At 41.4% G+C, this 15,636-nt stretch overlaps 5 protein-coding genes across 6 annotated transcripts in view; 3 read left to right on the forward strand and 2 right to left on the reverse strand.

Annotated features, from left to right (window-relative positions):
- LOC104812599 (uncharacterized protein At2g33490-like) overlaps nucleotides 1-400 on the forward strand; it is a 4,398-nt gene extending 3,998 nt beyond the window's left edge. Inside the window, exons 11-12 of the mRNA XM_010539855.1 lie at nucleotides 1-108; nucleotides 203-400. Coding sequence (XP_010538157.1) covers nucleotides 1-66 — 66 coding nt within the window. The 3' untranslated portion in view covers nucleotides 67-108; nucleotides 203-400. The remainder of the gene's footprint in view (nucleotides 109-202) is intronic.
- Nucleotides 401-1,658: 1,258 nt separating this feature from the next.
- LOC104812600 lies at nucleotides 1,659-3,156 on the forward strand. Its single transcript, XM_010539856.2, has 2 exons — nucleotides 1,659-2,016; nucleotides 2,733-3,156. The coding sequence occupies exons 1-2, from the start codon at nucleotides 1,777-1,779 to the stop codon at nucleotides 3,042-3,044; spliced, it is 552 nt and encodes a 183-aa protein (XP_010538158.1). The 5' UTR covers nucleotides 1,659-1,776; the 3' UTR covers nucleotides 3,045-3,156.
- Nucleotides 3,157-3,686: 530 nt separating this feature from the next.
- LOC104812601 lies at nucleotides 3,687-7,499 on the forward strand. Of its 2 annotated transcripts, XM_010539858.2 has the most exons (15): nucleotides 3,687-3,952; nucleotides 4,056-4,131; nucleotides 4,217-4,333; nucleotides 4,576-4,673; nucleotides 4,871-4,927; nucleotides 5,091-5,117; nucleotides 5,409-5,539; nucleotides 5,664-5,736; nucleotides 5,837-5,882; nucleotides 5,971-6,080; nucleotides 6,148-6,255; nucleotides 6,354-6,413; nucleotides 6,615-6,676; nucleotides 6,748-7,066; nucleotides 7,142-7,499. In XM_010539858.2, exons 1-15 carry the CDS (start codon nucleotides 3,851-3,853, stop codon nucleotides 7,337-7,339), a joined length of 1,584 nt encoding a protein of 527 aa, XP_010538160.1. In that variant the 5' UTR covers nucleotides 3,687-3,850; the 3' UTR covers nucleotides 7,340-7,499. The 2 variants fall into 2 exon arrangements, with proteins under 2 accessions (XP_010538160.1, XP_010538159.1); XM_010539857.2 differs by lacking the exon at nucleotides 5,091-5,117 and having other exon boundaries at nucleotides 4,871-4,954.
- A 323-nt stretch (nucleotides 7,500-7,822) lies between these two features.
- Nucleotides 7,823-13,536, reverse strand: LOC104812602 (RNA polymerase II C-terminal domain phosphatase-like 3). The gene is made up of 12 exons (XM_010539859.1): nucleotides 12,599-13,536; nucleotides 12,366-12,501; nucleotides 12,207-12,262; nucleotides 12,031-12,091; nucleotides 10,656-11,930; nucleotides 9,970-10,566; nucleotides 9,751-9,897; nucleotides 9,401-9,669; nucleotides 9,198-9,309; nucleotides 8,844-9,101; nucleotides 8,701-8,747; nucleotides 7,823-8,591 (listed from the first exon to the last, which is right to left on the reverse strand). The coding sequence occupies exons 1-12, from the start codon at nucleotides 13,264-13,266 to the stop codon at nucleotides 8,528-8,530; spliced, it is 3,690 nt and encodes a 1,229-aa protein (XP_010538161.1). The 5' UTR covers nucleotides 13,267-13,536; the 3' UTR covers nucleotides 7,823-8,527.
- A 565-nt stretch (nucleotides 13,537-14,101) lies between these two features.
- LOC104812603 (trihelix transcription factor ASR3-like) overlaps nucleotides 14,102-15,636 on the reverse strand; it is a 1,816-nt gene continuing 281 nt past the window's right edge. Inside the window, exons 2-4 of the mRNA XM_010539860.1 lie at nucleotides 15,022-15,610; nucleotides 14,856-14,891; nucleotides 14,102-14,622 (exon numbers count right to left, since the gene is read on the reverse strand). Of these exons, the coding sequence (XP_010538162.1) occupies nucleotides 14,321-14,622; nucleotides 14,856-14,891; nucleotides 15,022-15,610 (927 nt within the window). The 3' untranslated portion in view covers nucleotides 14,102-14,320. The remainder of the gene's footprint in view (nucleotides 14,623-14,855; nucleotides 14,892-15,021; nucleotides 15,611-15,636) is intronic.

Here is a 15,636-nt window from a genome sequence, read left to right on the forward strand (position 1 = left end):
GTTGGAGATACCGTTTCACCACCGATAACCCCCTCCTCCGCCAGAGATCCATCCACCACCATGTAGCCTTGGGGAATCTGTCAATATTAAAGATTGTCCAAGAAAATGGTGAGTGATGTGCTTCCATAATAGTAGTGGATTTGAATCGGATGCGTTGTGTTTCATATATCGTCATTATGTATTTGTGTTATAATGGACGCAGGTGAGGATTGTTGATCCGTCTTTAGTCTGTGATGTTCCTACGTTACCCAAGGAGCAAAGATTCAGCAGGAGCATTCATATATATATATATATATTCCATGTAGGTGTTCAGATATGCGTGTGTGTATATATATTATATATCCTTTTACTTGTTTTTTCTCCCTTGTCAATTACTTGTGCAATTCATATTTCTTCTCTTTCCCGGCGGTGGTGGAAGACAATAATATGGCAAAGATTAATTGATTTAATTAGACCAGACGGTCCAGAAGATTTTTTATTAATGCTATGAGAATCATATTTTTCATTAAAAATAATTATACCACTAAATTCTATCCAGTATTAAACATTCAGAACTGAATTGATTTTTATAGAACAATGCAATGTGGCATTCCACATAAATTTGAATGGATTTAATTAAACAAAAAAATAAAAAATAAGTGTTTTTATCAATAAAATCCTAAAAGCCAAATAGAATTGAATCAAATTTAATATAAAAATCAAACGAATAAAATTTTTTTAAGAACAAAGATCGAGACTAAAAAAATTAACAAATGGAACCATTAGCAACACCCTTAAAAAAAAGGAACAAAATTCAGAGAGAAAACACAAAAGAAGAAGAGAACAGATGGTTTTTTAGATGACCCACGAAAGCAATGCATCAAAGTTGGATATTGGGTCTTGAGTAACACAGATGAGGTCTCTCTGTTTCCACAGTCACAGCTCAGAGATTCCTTTGCCAGGGCCCCCCATTCCTCACATTCATATATATACCCAGGCATATATGCATTGCCTTTGGCTCTTTATCATTCCCAACTTCATGAACATAGCATTATCATTTTAATTTTAGGCAAATATTATATAATCATGATATGTAATATACATATGCATATATATATACACACACTCATATAATTATTTTTGGCATGCTTTAACTATATTCACTTTAAAATTACTTGTGCTATTAAAATATCAAAAAATTGAAGGAAAAAACAGAATAAAAAAAAAGTTAAAAATCTCAGGTAAACAATTTTCATATTTTTTTAACAAAATACTATGATACAAAATATTGATCAATTTAGACAATTAATATTCAAATTCTAATTTTAACACTGATAATAAAACAAAGTAATATATAAATTAATAAAGTATTTTTTGAATGCTTACTATTTTATTCCTTAATCTTGAACCCAAATTAGCAATTTTATTACATTAATATTTCTCTAAGATCACACACGCTCGAGAAAGGTCATCGCACGTGGAGGAGCGGTCTTATGTTCCATCATACGGACGGGAGAGACAAAATGCGAGCCTCAGTGGTCACTTTGTGCCTGACACTTATGGGTCCACTTTCTCTTCATCCAACATTCCCCACGCGCTCTCCCACGGCGCGTGTAACTCACCCTCATCCTCTCTTTTCTCAATTTGAGAGTCCCAGTTTTTTTTTTTAAGTTTTTTTTTCAATCTCTCCTCCCTCTCTCTCTCTCTCTCACCCTAAGATCACAAACTCTTTTGGTTCTTTCTCTGTCTTCAGAAATTTTTTCTTGGCGAGTTCTCTTTTTTTAGGAAAAAAAGGAAATGATGGCTCCAGACATGGCGACGATCATAGAATCTCTGGAGAGGTCTATGCGGAATTGTTCCCTGAGTAATCGGGAAAGAAGGGTCGGAGGAGAAGAAGAAGACGAAGAAGAATCATCGATATCGGATGATAATATCAATGCGATGACCGAAGAACACATCCCGATCTCCGACAGAACCTTGGAGCTCGGTTCCCACGTCTCTCTTCCTTGTCACTGGGAACAGTGTCTTGATCTCAAGGTGGAAAACAAAATAACAGATACCCATTTCTTCCTTTTTGGCCGTTTTGTGTGCAGAATCTTCGAAATTGTGTCCTTTTCGCATTAGGGATTTGCATTAAATGCGGAACCAGGAGGAGTGGGGGAAATCTTCCTGGTGGGTCATTTTGTTGGATTATGGGTACACTGTGATTTGCCTTTGTTTTTGTTTTCCCATAAACAGCATTTCTTGTTTCCTTCTGTTGCATTTATTGCTTCAACCTACGGCTCCATGCTCGTGCGTATACAAAAAGACTGTTTTCCCAAAAACCCTAGAGAGGAATTCAGTTTTTTCATTGGATTAGGCGAAGTTGGAAGAAATTTGAAGGGAAAGTTTCAGGCTTGACCATGGAAAATTCCGAGATTTTGAATGGGATACATAGGTGGATGCGTACACATATACACACAAAGCCAAAAAAAAGCTTTTTTTTTACTCCCCTTCTTGCTATTTTATCAATTATAACTAGAGTCCTTTTGCTTTTGGATAGTGTCTTTCAGGGCAAAACAAATGCTTTTTTTATTCAAGGAATGTCTGTGAATCCGATGTCCATTTATAGATCTCGAGCACTGGAAGTTTCTGTTTTTATGAAACAGGAAAGTTCTGGATCTGGAGAATCCATCTCATTATAAAAAAAAAGAAGTAAACTTTAGCAGAAATAGAGGTATTTGAAAGATGGGTATTTGTACCACATGTTGCAGACAGGAGAGATTTACTACATAAACTGGAAGAACGGGGAGAAAGTGAAGGAAGATCCAAGGAGAGTGATGAGCACAGAATGCAACAATGGAGAATCATATACGGAAGAAGAAGAAGACAGCTCGTACGACAGCGAAGAGTCTTGGTCTGATGAATCATCCAAAGAAGAAGAAGAAGAAGAAGAAGTGCTGGTTGTGGCTGGTTGCAAAGCCTGTTTCATGTATTTCATGGTCCCCAAGCTTGTCGATGACTGCCCTAAGTGTGCTTCTCTACTCATCCACTTTGACCATCCTCGTTCTTCTGTTTCTCCTTGAACTTGTTTTTTTTTTTTCTCCAGATGAGCTCTTTAGGGTTTCTCTCTGTGTTTTTTTCTTCTTTTTTAATCTTAAAATGCGGTTCTTGACTGAGTATTAACACGATTCTCAACGTGGAATGTTCAAACAGTAACCCCAAAAAAAGGAGAAGAAAAACGAGGATTAGTGTTGAATGAATCAGTTCCAAACCGGGTTGGTCCGGTTCGATCCGGTCCGGAAGGAGCCGGGTATTTCCGGAGTTGGGCTGGTTTTGGGAATTACTATGTTACAATTTTGTAACTCTGAACTGATTTGGAAAATGGACTGGTTATATTCATCTTTTTTTTTCTTCATTATTAAAGGAAAGATAAAAAAAAGAATCAATTGTTAGATGAATGAATCTATATTTGACTTCATTATTAAGTTATATCCACCAATTTTCCCTTCAAAAGTACACTTCTATTACTGTTGTTTGATGTTTGGTGGCCTAATTGGAACCTAGGAAAGATTCAAAGCAAACCAAAGATTCCGGTTTATTATGTCCGGTTCAATTACAGGAAACTATACCGGTTTGGGTTTAATCCGGATAAGACAGTAAAAAAACCATTTTCAAAATGTACTAAACTAAACCACTAAAAAATCTTTGGGGGGGGGGGGGCTAATGGAAAACCTCTGTCTGAACAAGAGGTTTTTACCTGTTAACATCATCTTCGCCGGTGGTGTCCGTCCTGACTCCTCCTGGAGATCGAAAACCCCGAGATTCCGACAACTCCGCAACTTTGTTCTTCGATCTCTACGTCGTGATTATCTTATGCGGAGCTTCTTCAATGGCGTCTGGTTCGTTTGGACTCTCCTTGAAAGCCCTAGTCCTCTGCCGTCCTTGTTTTGTCTCCGCTAGAGAGCTCCCTTTCTCTCTCAGGGCACATACGGTCCGTCGCTTCGAAATCTCAATCCGAGTGTCATTTTCTCTGAATTTTCTTCACTTTCTAGGTATCCGAACAGTAACCTAACGACTCTTAATGGGCTTTTCAGGTTGGTCATTGCGGCTGCGTTGGAGCAGTTGCGTCACCCAGTAAGACGGTGAAACCACGCAAGGAACAAAACCATGGTCATTTTCATTACCAATGTCCTTCATCTGAATTGTTAGGCTATAATACTGCGTTTCTCGAGCGTGGGTTTTGGTATTTGTTCAGGTAAAAGCAGGGAGAAGTCATCGCCATGGAAGAAGTTAGATGCTAATGGACTGGGCATTCGAAAGTCCATGATTCCAGAATCGGCACGGATGGTTCTCAATAAGCTGAAAAAGAAAGGTTTACTTCTTGTGAAAGTTTGGGTTGTTCCTGATTAAACGAATCAAATGATCATAACATGTAGTGAAGCTCTGCCACTTACTGTTTAAAGGCTCCACCTTTCTAGTTCTTGAGATTGAATTGTATTCAACTTATTAGATTCAGGAGTAGTGGGTGGATCTGTCTGCTCTCGGGTTTGTTTCCGGAGCTTGTTCTTTACTTCCTCATTGTTTCTCAAGGTGTGCTTCTCGATTGTGATGCAGGGTTTCAAGTTTACCTTGTTGGAGGTTGTGTAAGGGATCTTATATTGGATAGAATCCCCAAAGACTTCGACATTATCACTACGGCTGAGCTTAAGCAGGTTGAGACTTTTCATCGATGGTTAAACGTAATTGGATGTCTGAAATTTTTTTAGCTTTTGCAGCCATACATGATTGTACTGTGTAAGCTTGTATGATTGACCATGACCATCTGGCTGTGGCTTCTTTCCCGTTAGGGAAGTAATCTTTCTAGGATAAAATTTTGCTCTACCAGTTTACTTTTCTTTGTTGAGCACAGGTTCGAAAAGTATTTCCCAGCTGTCTTATTGTTGGGAAGCGTTTTCCCATATGCCATGTTCATGTTGATGACACTATTGTAGAGGTTTGTACTCAGAGACTCTGCCCACCATTTCACTGATCCATATATATATATATATATATATGTAGAGCATGTACTTAGAAGAAGTTCTAATTCAGAAAGCTGTCTTATTGTTGGGAAGCGTTTTCCCATATGCCATGTTCATGTTGATGACACTATTGTAGAGGTTTGTACTCAGAGACTCTGCCCACCATTTCACTGATCCATATATATATATATATATATATATGTAGAGCATGTACTTAGAAGAAGTTCTAATTCAGAATTCAATGAATGGTTTGTAGTTGAAAGGACTGCAGGTCTTGTGATTTCTTCTCATTTTTCCTATTGTTTGTCGAAACGTATTCATTATGGATCAGGAAATGAAAATTTCTTTCTCTCTTCTTTATGTTCTGTCTCTTTGTTCCTCTCTAGAATCTTGTTTCCAGAAGTTTGACAGGTTTAATCTATCAAATAGGTTTCAAGTTTTAGCACATCGGCAAAGTCTAGTAAGGGGTTCAAAAATTGCCTGAAACGGCCTCCAGGCTGCAATGAGATTGATTATGCTCGATGGAGAAATTGCATACAGCGTGACTTCACAATCAATGGGTATGTGGTTAGCCTTTATTCATTTATTTTTAAATACAATTTTGTCATTATGTTTGGATTATATTCATGCATATCTGGTGGCGTTATGTCGAACACTCTCCCATATGTTGGCTGGATGTTGCAGGTTGATGTTTGATCCATCGGAGAATGTTGTGTATGATTACATAGGAGGAGTGGAAGACATAAGAAACTCCCAAGTGAGGCTTTCTACTTATATACCTTCTACGTTGGAAAGTCAGTTGAAATGTGCTTAAAAACTGTCATAACCGCTGGTTTGATCGAACTTTTATTCCCCAGGTTAAGACAGTATGCCCTGCAAGGCTTTCATTTGTCGAGGATTCAGGTCAGTAGGGGGTTTTAAATATTTCTTCTTTTACAATGAAGCGTAATTGTTAGAAGTAGTGATTTTAGCAACTGTGTTTGCTTTACAGCTCGCATTTTACGTGCAATTAGGATTGCTGCTCGGCTAGGATTCGGCTTCACTAAAGATGTTGCTGTTTCCTTGAAGGAGCTTTCTTCTTCATTACTGAGACTCGACAAGGTAAAAGCTTTCTTCTTCATTTTTGCTACGAGTAAGCATTTCGGATTTGATCAAAACAATTCTGCAGACGAGGGTACTCATGGAGATGAATTATATGATGGCATATGGCTCGGCAGAAGCTTCTTTAAGGTTGCTATGGAGATTTGGGCTTCTTGAAGTTCTTCTACCTATCCAAGTATGCATTATATTCTTTTCGAAACAGTGACGATATGTTACGAAATATATGAACGGTTGTTCAGAAGGTTACCCCGATCGTTTTTGTTTTTCTACAAGGCGTCTTACTTTGTTTCCCAAGGATTCAGGAGGCGCGATGGAAGATCCAACATGCTTCTGGTACGCATTTCATTTGCAATGTTATTAGCCGCTTGAAACTTTATTACACTCTCTCTTAAAGATTTTGGTACCAAAATCGGTTTAAGCTACCACCGTTTGGTATCTCGTTCTATCAGGACATACACGTCTGTGTCTTGTAGAGTTTGGCATTATAGACTTATGTCCTGTTCGCTCTCTTGAAACCGACATCTTGCCCTGCAGTCGCTGTTTCGCAACCTTGACAGACTTGTAGCTCCTGATCGGCCATGTCCAACTCTTCTATGGTGAGAGAAATCTTGTCTGAAAGATACCCGGATTTGGATTCGAATTGAAATACCCGAATCTTTGACCGCAGGATCGGGATCCTGGCATTTCATAAAGCTCTGGTCGATCAGCCTCGGGATCCGATTGTAGTAGCCGCCTTCTGCCTCACTCTCTTCAACGAAGGATCCTTGTCAGAGTCTATCGACGTGACAAAGAGCATCACTCAAAAACATAACTCCGAGTTCCGTGAACTGTCCGCCAGAAGAACAGATTCCGATTCAGACGCCAGATTGTCAAAGCAAGTCGTGGAATTTGCGGAATCGGTAAGATCAGCGGTACGCAAGATGAAGGATCGAGATTATATATCCAGAGCCATGAGAGAATACCCACAAGCACCCGAATCCGATCTGGTAATACATCCAACATCACAAAGATTTAAGAGACATCAATCAAAGAGTGATGGAACTGTAATTGGCTGCTGTCAGGTGCTGATGTCGGAGGCATTGTCGGAGAGAGTGATGAGGATATTCGCGTGCGTAAGAAGGGGAAACCAGGAGAGATGCTGTAAGAAGAGGAGGGAAGGAAGGATTGACTACAAGTCTCTGGCTTTAGGAGATTTGCAGGAGACGAGACGTGTTCTCGCTCGGATTGCTTTCGACACTGTTTACCCTCCGCCGCCATAGCCTCTGATAGTCATAACCTCATTGGTTCCGAATTAGAGTCAATCTATAAATCAAATAAAATCGAATTACAAATTTGATTTAATTTTTGTATTAATATTTCCAATCTGATTAAACCGAATATCTCATCTTTTTATCATTCAAATGCTCATTTTTCTGCTTCTTTTTTGTTCTTAAGCTTAGTTTTTATCGCGATATATATATATATATATTCCTTTTTTTCTTTTTGTTTGAACGAATTTATAACCATTTTATGTAAAATTATCCGTCAGACCAATTTCAAGTCCTGATAAATCCACATATTTAGTCAACTTTCTTTTTTTGGAAACTGTAACTTAACAAAAATTCAGAAATTTTTGGAAATTGTGTTATATAGCTACCTATCTTTTTCTACTTTAAAACCGTAAAATAGTTTAATTTTTAAAGAATATCATACTCTTAATAATTTAAGAAAATATATGTCTGTTCTGTTAGTGAGATAAAAGATCATTCCAACCTCATCCTTGGTAATATCCCTCTGCAATGTGTCACTAACGCAACCACAGTAACTTTTTTTTTAACTCTCAAGTCAATGATTACTGTTTCTCACTGTGAATCCCATTTTCTCTTTCATTTTTTTTTCGAGGACCACCTTCTTCGACCAGGCAATACAGATCTCTGTCTGTGACTGGGCTGCTGTTCTTGTTCTTCTTCTTGTTGCTTTGGCTTATGCTACAGCTTTTGAGACCGTAAGGATCATTAACTGCCAAATCTAGACATACTATCCGATCAAATCGGTTCGAAAATGCTCCGACCCTTTACAGATCTTCGGCCATGGCGAATGGATATGGAGCCTGGACCCGTCGTGTCTCCAGATTTCAGCCTCTGGGCATGAACCCATCATCACTTCCGGACCATTATCAAACGTTTCTGGTAACATCTGGATACGGTTTCACCCACTTTCCCTAAATCCCATGTTTTTGAACTGATAGCGATCACTCTCTCAACTCAAAGAATCGGTGGGTTTAGTCATAGTAATAGACCCCAAGGCATTGCAGATTCTCCACTCATTTGCCTTGGTTGGAAAAACAAAGTTCCCTATCTGCTCACTCTCGTTATGATCATGCCGGGTTTTCTTCGTCATCCGGGCTTAAGTTTTGCCGCTCGTTTTTTTTTTCGTGAGGCGAAAACGATATATATATATATATAGATTCACGGTTTGATGGCAAAGTCATGCTCGTTCGCCCTCCGGTAAAGCAGAGCTGATGCTTCGACCCTGCAGCCGTTTTGCAAAAGCGCAAAGAAGAAGAACCCGACGTTTATGGATATGGCATACAAACGAGTTATGAATTCGGACATAAGAAAGGGTTCGATCGAGATCTTACCATCCAGGATGAACCACAAATCTTCCTGTTGATAGACCCCAATTCACCTGAGATTCACACAAAACCCTCGGATTCAGACTCCATTGTTTAGGCGTCGGAAAAAGGAAAACGGGATTCGAGGTTTTTTTCCCTGATGATAATACCTTGTCAGTGCCGAGAGAATTGGCCACGACATGAGTGACGTGATCGTCTATTTGGGTGGCGCAGACAGCGCCAAACTGCTCGGCTGTCTGCCACAAGGGGTGTAGGTGCGGATTTGCTTCGCCAACCGGGAAAACCCGACTGAATACAATCCGACAACCTGCCAGTATATTCCGTTGCTCCGCCGCTAAAATGTTTCTCACGTCCGCTTCATCTAACGATGGGTGTGAGAAAAAGTTCCGATGTATTCTCTCTATTACCTGGAAGCAATGATTTGATGAAATCGGAGAAAATGAGCATTAAAAAACTCGATAAACTGCGAAGGTATGTATGCATTAACAGAGTGCCAGCCAAACCGCTAACGAAGATGCCAATGTGCCGTCCTCGGGTCTCTCGTCGTGATCGATCTCAAGAAGAGAAGGACCCAGAAGCCCGAATTGCCGTCTACTACACGGGAAATATGTATATCTGCAGATATAACATGAGGACACGAAAAATTACAATCGTAACCGAGGTGATTATGATTCATTAAGGATTGGATTAGTACGAAAGATGTTACCTTTCTACGACGATTAGATTCATTTTGTTATGGGGCCACACTCTGACAGAGTCATCGATGATCACTACAGCAGATTCCATACCCAAAACTCCCTCAAGATCCTTACTTTTTGGAACTCTGTCTTCGCCATCAAAGGGATCTCCATCATCGCCTCTCGAGATAACTCGTCCATTGAAGAGAACCCCTTTCGGATCGAGCACTTTCGCCATCTCCGTAGCATACAACTTGTTACCCATTGTATATAGATGCAGCTCATACAGCTTGCTCGCCTGAAATTTCGCAGGGAGACGTTAAACAAAAAAAGTTTGTAATCCCGGAAAATGATTGTTCGAAGCAACTAAAGAAACCACCTTCTCCAAGAAATTCCAAACCCCGGGTCGCAATTTAGTCCACATTCCCATGTGGGGGAATCGAAAGAGATGTCTACATGGTTTTTCACGATCTTGCTCTTCTTTCTTCCTCAAAATCTCATCATGGATTGGGTCGACTTCATTAAACTGAACAAGATGGAAAGAATTTAGCAATCAACCAAAAAAACTAGGAGAGGTTGGAACGGTGGATGAATTAACCTTTGCTGAATTAAGAAGTGTGTGATCCAAATCCAGTACAAGGCAAAGCTTTTGAGAAGCAAACATTTTCTTCTGCTCCTCTAACCTCCTCGATCTCTCTCTTTGGATAGCGGCTCTTTGCTTGTCATCATATCCTTCGAAAAGATGTTCAACAACTTCCCAATTGTTCAGAGAACAAGCCGGACCAGTTGCAGCTGTCGCCGAAGCCGAAACACCTCGCTGTCTCACGTCTTTGTCTTTCTCTGTCTTAACCGGAGGATTGCTGAATTGTGAAACGGCAACCACTTCGGCAACATTTTTCAGATTTTTGGTGAATTGGGTCGAAATATCTGGCTCCTTCCCGTTGAGAAGAACACCAGGATTATTCATATTGCTCGTAACTTTCTGGCTAGTATCTTGCTGTTGAACAAACTGGGAGGCTGCTGGTTTGATTTCGAAACTCTCATCCGCCTTATCCTTCACAGCTATGGTTCCAGATGTAGAAGGTTCACTCACTTTGAACCGATTTTCCACCAAACTCCCGGTTTTTTGAAGAGTATTTCCATGCAGGATTCGTCGAGGATCACGTGGTTTCATGCGGATACTTCCCGATTCATCCTGTAACGGGCAGAATATTTAGTTACTCAGAGATAAGTTGAAAGAAAAAGGGTTCTAAATTGTGGCATCTACGGCAAGAGGATACTCACTGATGGGGCAGATTGAGATGAATCTTGAATCACTCCTGCAGGCTTTGACAAATTAGGTGACCTAACCGGCGGCACGAAAGAGCCGGGAAGTTGAGCTGCTCTTCTCGGGTCCGTGGGCTTCTGAGGAGTACTACTCTCAGTTACTTCTCTCTGCCTTTCTCCCATCTTAAGGAGGTTCAATAACATTGTAGGATTAACTGCAACAATATCCTTCAAAAGCGATGGTAATGAACCAGTGGAGGTATTAGTTACAGATGTCATGGAAACGCCATTGCTGGGCGTAAAACTTCTTGCCATCGCCATTGATGTTGTTGCTCCATTTTCCATTGTCCTCGGAATGGGATTCACTCTTGATGAATCTGTCTCCTCAAGCCACCCACTGGTACCAGCTGCCTTTGCCAAATCCTTAACACCTTCATGACTTTCAAATCCGTTCTTTCGCCTTTTCCAAGCAGGACCATTGATAAGAGGCACATCACCGGCTTTTACCTTTCTTGAGCTAATGAATCCTCCAGAAGACTCCACTCTCGGTTTATTACCGACACTGCTCGAAGAATTCTGATTTGCAGAGGGTAAAGCCGAACCATCAAGTTTGGCAAACCGAAGCCTCGGGTCTCTGCTCTTCGCAGAGGGTTTTGCTGTCGGATCCGATGTATTATTTGGAAGATGGTTTCTAATGTTCAAACTGGATGGCAAAGGAACATCATGCCCAGGAATCACGAGTCTCCCAGGCTTCGAGCTGTGAACAACAGAACTGGAAACCTCGCCACAAATATCACCGTTGCCATTATTAGATTCCTCTGATGGCGTCGGACTTGGAAGGTCATCGTAGGTCCTAAAGAACGAATTACGACCAAACTTCTGCTGATAGCTAGAAACTGCTTTGATGGCATCACTCTCATATGGGTGAACTTTACCGACAGGAGTACCCAGTTTAACCACAGTAAAATGAAAAGGATGAGGCCTGTTCGAAGGTAAGGATGGAGTCGGTTCCCTTGTCGGTGAGGGAAGGCTGTCTATATCATGATCCTTGTGAAGATCAAGCAGCGGAAGCAATGGCGCTCTACTTCTTAAATTAGATGTTCCTCGTTTCGAAGCTTCTGATGATATGTTATTGGCATTCATAGAAGGAATCGGACAGCCAAAATCTGCTGCCATAACGCCATTACTTTTCTGAGCAATTCCACCAATCGCCATCCCCTCTTTCTCCTTATAGTCAGATCCAGCATAAAGTACACCATGAGAGCAACTTAGCGACTGAATCATGGATTCTATCTGAAAAGCCAAAACAGCCAAAATTTCGTAAGGCGAGAAAAAACTCTTTCCTTCCCAAGCTCTTGGATACTGGGAAAGATTTCAGCTTTCCGAAACACACCTCTTTGATCTGATTAGATGACAGGAATCGAGAAAAATGACTCTTTACAAGAGAAAGCAACCTGCACAAGAGAAAAAAGAAAGGAAGATATGAATGACCAAATGGTTCTGGTGTGCAAAACCAAGGTTTCATGAAAGAAACCAAGGTTTCATGAAAGAAAAACGCATCAAAATCACCTCGACATAGTCTCCTTATTTAGCTCCTTGGGCATATTGTCCATGGAGCAGAACACCTGAAAGTTATAAAGGATTAGAATTAAGGAACGCCATTGAAAAGGAACCAGAGCATTAGATGGTACAAGAATCAGGCCTGAGAGATTATGAGTAGAGCCATACAGAGTTTACGGTTTCAAGTGCAGCAAATGACAGTTGAACTAGAGTATCCCTCTTCGGGAAATCATCGTTTTCCGAAATCAGATCCCGCAAAGATTCCATAGCCCCAAAAAGTCTGGAACTCACTCCTTCAAATGCTCTGCAAAAGACAGAACATTGGGTCAAACTCCATCACCCACCAATGGATTTAACTTCATCAACGAGTATTTTGTGTAAAACTGTACAGACAGACTTACGTATGTGCTTCTACCAAAGATGTACTCTCCAAAACACCACGGATCAGTTTCACTTTTTTCTCTAAATCTTCCGCCTTTGTACCGATCTGAGTACCATCGGAATCAGCTGGCAGCGAAATGTCTGATTCAGCTTCGGCCTGACTTCCAAAATCACCCAACTCATCATCTGAGACAGACTCTAAATCGATTTCGCCTTCCTCCAATTCACCTTGCTCTTTCTCATCGTCACTATCTTCAATCACAAGCCTATCACCTTCTTTGCTTTTACCCTGTGAAGATCCTTTTCCGTTTCCGTTTTCACTCGGTTCGATTTCCATTCTCAATGCTTCATTGAGAGATTTGTTCTGCACAGCTTGAGCCCAAGCAAAATTGTACAGACCCGAAGCCGAATAACCTCGGAAACCTGGGTACTTAGTGAGCAGATCATGCATCGTCCATACCCTTGGATTACCACCATTACTCCCTCCTCTTCCTCCGGCACTGTCTCCGCCGCTGGCCGCCGCCTGAGAAGGCTTCTCCTCTAGCCTGGAAAAATCATCTCCGGTGATCTCCTCCACCGACGCTGCATCGGAGATTTCGCCTTCCTCGACATCCACCATTACCACGCTCTCATCATCCTTGCCCATTCCAATTAGGGTTCTAGAACAATCAGATCCAGCAACAAGCATGTAATCCAAACCAAACCCACAAAAAATCCGAATCTTTTCTCAGATTACAGAGAAAAAAAAAGGAATCTAATTCGAAATCGCGTCCGTGAACAAATCGATCAAAAACCGAATCGAATTAGGGTTCTCAAGGGATAATCACAATCTCCATGCTAGATGATTTTTAAAATTAAAAAAATTGCCCTGCAGCAACAAAAACTGAATTCAAATTCACGATCCGAGACGAATTTCAAGTTCTATTCTCTCTTTTCAGATTTCGAAAACTACTTTTTTATTCACTCAGGTTAAACAGAAGAGAAGAACTCAACAATGATCACAGGGAGAGATTTATACTATACAAGGAGGAAGAGGCTATGAGAATCCGAACCGTACACGTCAGCAATCCGAGAATCCGAACGACAGTGTGTGTCAGTAGGGGCAATTATGTCAGTGCAACAAGTAAATGCAACCCTGAAGGAGACTTGAAAGAGTTGGTGAATGACGTAAATTACCGTTTCGGACATGCACTAAATCCGGGTTTCGCTTCTTCTTTTTTACCTTATTCCGTAATTTGTCTCCTGAAGTGGGGCAAAAACGGCATTAACTTTCTCGTTAGGAGTTGTATTGTACTTTTTTGTAATCAGCACGTGGGTGTTTTTAGGTACGGTCTTTGCCTGCATGCCTACGATGATTACATCCAAACGTTATTGGGAATAATCGATGTATATCTATTAATATTAGATATATTTTATAGGGTAAAGATAATATTTGTATAAATTATGTATAAAATCAATTCCCGTAAAACATTCAAGAGAATTAAAGGGATGTACGTTTCCTGTTCGAATCCAACACGTTTGCATCCATCAACCAGACCAAGCTTTTTTTACAATACACCAATGGTGTAAAAACCCTATAAATGTGCAGACTTTGTCCCGTGTTTGTGTGCGTATACAGCTTCTTTCATGGCTGATCGTATATGGACGAAATGGAGAAAAGAAAAAATCTCTCTCTCTCTCTCTACGTGATTTCCCGGCCGTTTTCAAACGAAAACTCTAAAAGAGAAATTGTGTGTCCTTCTCTACAACTTGTCTGCAATTCTTCCGAGAACATCAGCGAGCTTGTTAAGGACAGCGACTAAGCTATCGCCAATGTCCTTACGCTGCTCCCTGTCTTGTCTTAAGTTGGAGTTCTGAGCCTCGAGCTGCGTTTCCAGCATTTTACTGCTTCTCTCCAACACCTCTATCACCTTATGCTGCATTCTGTTCGCTTCTTCTTCTTCTTCTTCTTCCCCAGGAGCTTTTCGTTTAAGCTTTCTCTGTTCTTGGGATGCCGAACCAGCTTTAGGGTTTGCCACTGGCTGCTGTTTCTCATCCGTTGCACCTGCAAGAGCCCAAATGATTTCGGTGAAACAAGGATGGATATATAGGATAGGTATATCAGTACAGCTGATCAGATCTTCTAGTCGAGTTTCGAAAAGGGAAGACTGAGGTATATATGAGGAACTACCCTACTCTTATAAATGGCTGTGTTCCAGAATCCAGACAGCAACTTTGAAAATTCTCCGATGTTTTGAATCGACATTTGTTAGAACAGGGAACAGAGAAAGAACAAACCTTTACCTGCTCCTGAAGCTGCTTGGCCCACCTTCTCTGCAATATGTGAACAAGTCATCAGAATTCGAGCTCTCTGTATATGATTATTCCATGTCTTTTCAGACAAAAAGCTAAGAGCAGAACATCGAGGTCGTTGATAGAACATTTGGGTTGTTCTTAAATTTACCTGACACTGATAGAGGCACCCCCGTCGGAATCGCCTTCACCGTCTCCTCCTGCTCAAAATCAGAGAACAACCCCTCCTCCGCCGAAGTCGACGCCGGAGCCAGAGCAAGAACCAGAGCCGGCTCTTCCGCCGCAGCCGGGGTAGCGCTGCCGTCGATGATGTCGTAGACCTCCTTGTCGAAAAACCCAGGAAGCTTCCTCTCCCTCCTGAGATCGTTCCTCATCAACCAAAACGACTCCGTTTCGTCCTTGATCTGAGACTCCCACTCCTTGATCTTCTTGAAATCGCCGGCGAGGTTGCTCCACCGTTTCCGGCACTGGACGGGACCTCGGTTCACGCCGTGGCGCTTGCAGTACGAAGAGACCGATGCCCACTTCGGCTCCACCTGACCAGACCCGACCACATGGCCGCGTCGGACTCTGTTCTCCGCCACTCTCTTCCCCTGTATCAGCACCAGTATCTCCTGTCTTGTCCACCGAGGCAGCCTCGCCGTCTTCACGCCGTCATCTCCGCCGTCTCCACCGCCGAAGGCGTGGATAACGCCGTTAACGTCGCTGTCAACATTGCTCGTACCCAAGCTCAGCTCTTCCTCCTCGACATCCACCATTACCACGC

Source organism: Tarenaya hassleriana, unplaced genomic scaffold (assembly GCF_000463585.1).
Source record: "Tarenaya hassleriana unplaced genomic scaffold, ASM46358v1 Cleome2, whole genome shotgun sequence".
NCBI classification, from domain to species: Eukaryota; Viridiplantae; Streptophyta; class Magnoliopsida; order Brassicales; family Cleomaceae; genus Tarenaya; species Tarenaya hassleriana.

Bases quoted from the DNA above. Each gene is read 5' to 3' on its own strand.
- LOC104812601 (XM_010539857.2), top strand. From the start codon at position 3,851: ATGGCGTCTGGTTCGTTTGGACTCTCCTTGAAAGCCCTAGTCCTCTGC. The intron at 4,132-4,216 runs GTCATTTTCATT...GTATTTGTTCAG, and splicing joins ACGCAAGGAACAAAACCATG to GTAAAAGCAGGGAGAAGTCA. The intron at 5,883-5,970 runs GTCAGTAGGGGG...TTTGCTTTACAG, and splicing joins TTCATTTGTCGAGGATTCAG to CTCGCATTTTACGTGCAATT.
- LOC104812600 (XM_010539856.2), top strand. From the start codon at position 1,777: ATGATGGCTCCAGACATGGCGACGATCATAGAATCTCTGGAGAGGTCT. The intron at 2,017-2,732 runs GTGGAAAACAAA...CACATGTTGCAG, and splicing joins AACAGTGTCTTGATCTCAAG to ACAGGAGAGATTTACTACAT.
- LOC104812602 (XM_010539859.1), bottom strand. From the start codon at position 13,266: ATGCTTGTTGCTGGATCTGATTGTTCTAGAACCCTAATTGGAATGGGC. The intron at 9,898-9,969 runs GTTAATTCATCC...CATCTTGTTCAG, and splicing joins CACTTCTTAATTCAGCAAAG to TTTAATGAAGTCGACCCAAT. The intron at 8,592-8,700 runs GTAAGATCTCGA...AAACGGCTGCAG, and splicing joins TTTGTGGTTCATCCTGGATG to GGTCGAAGCATCAGCTCTGC.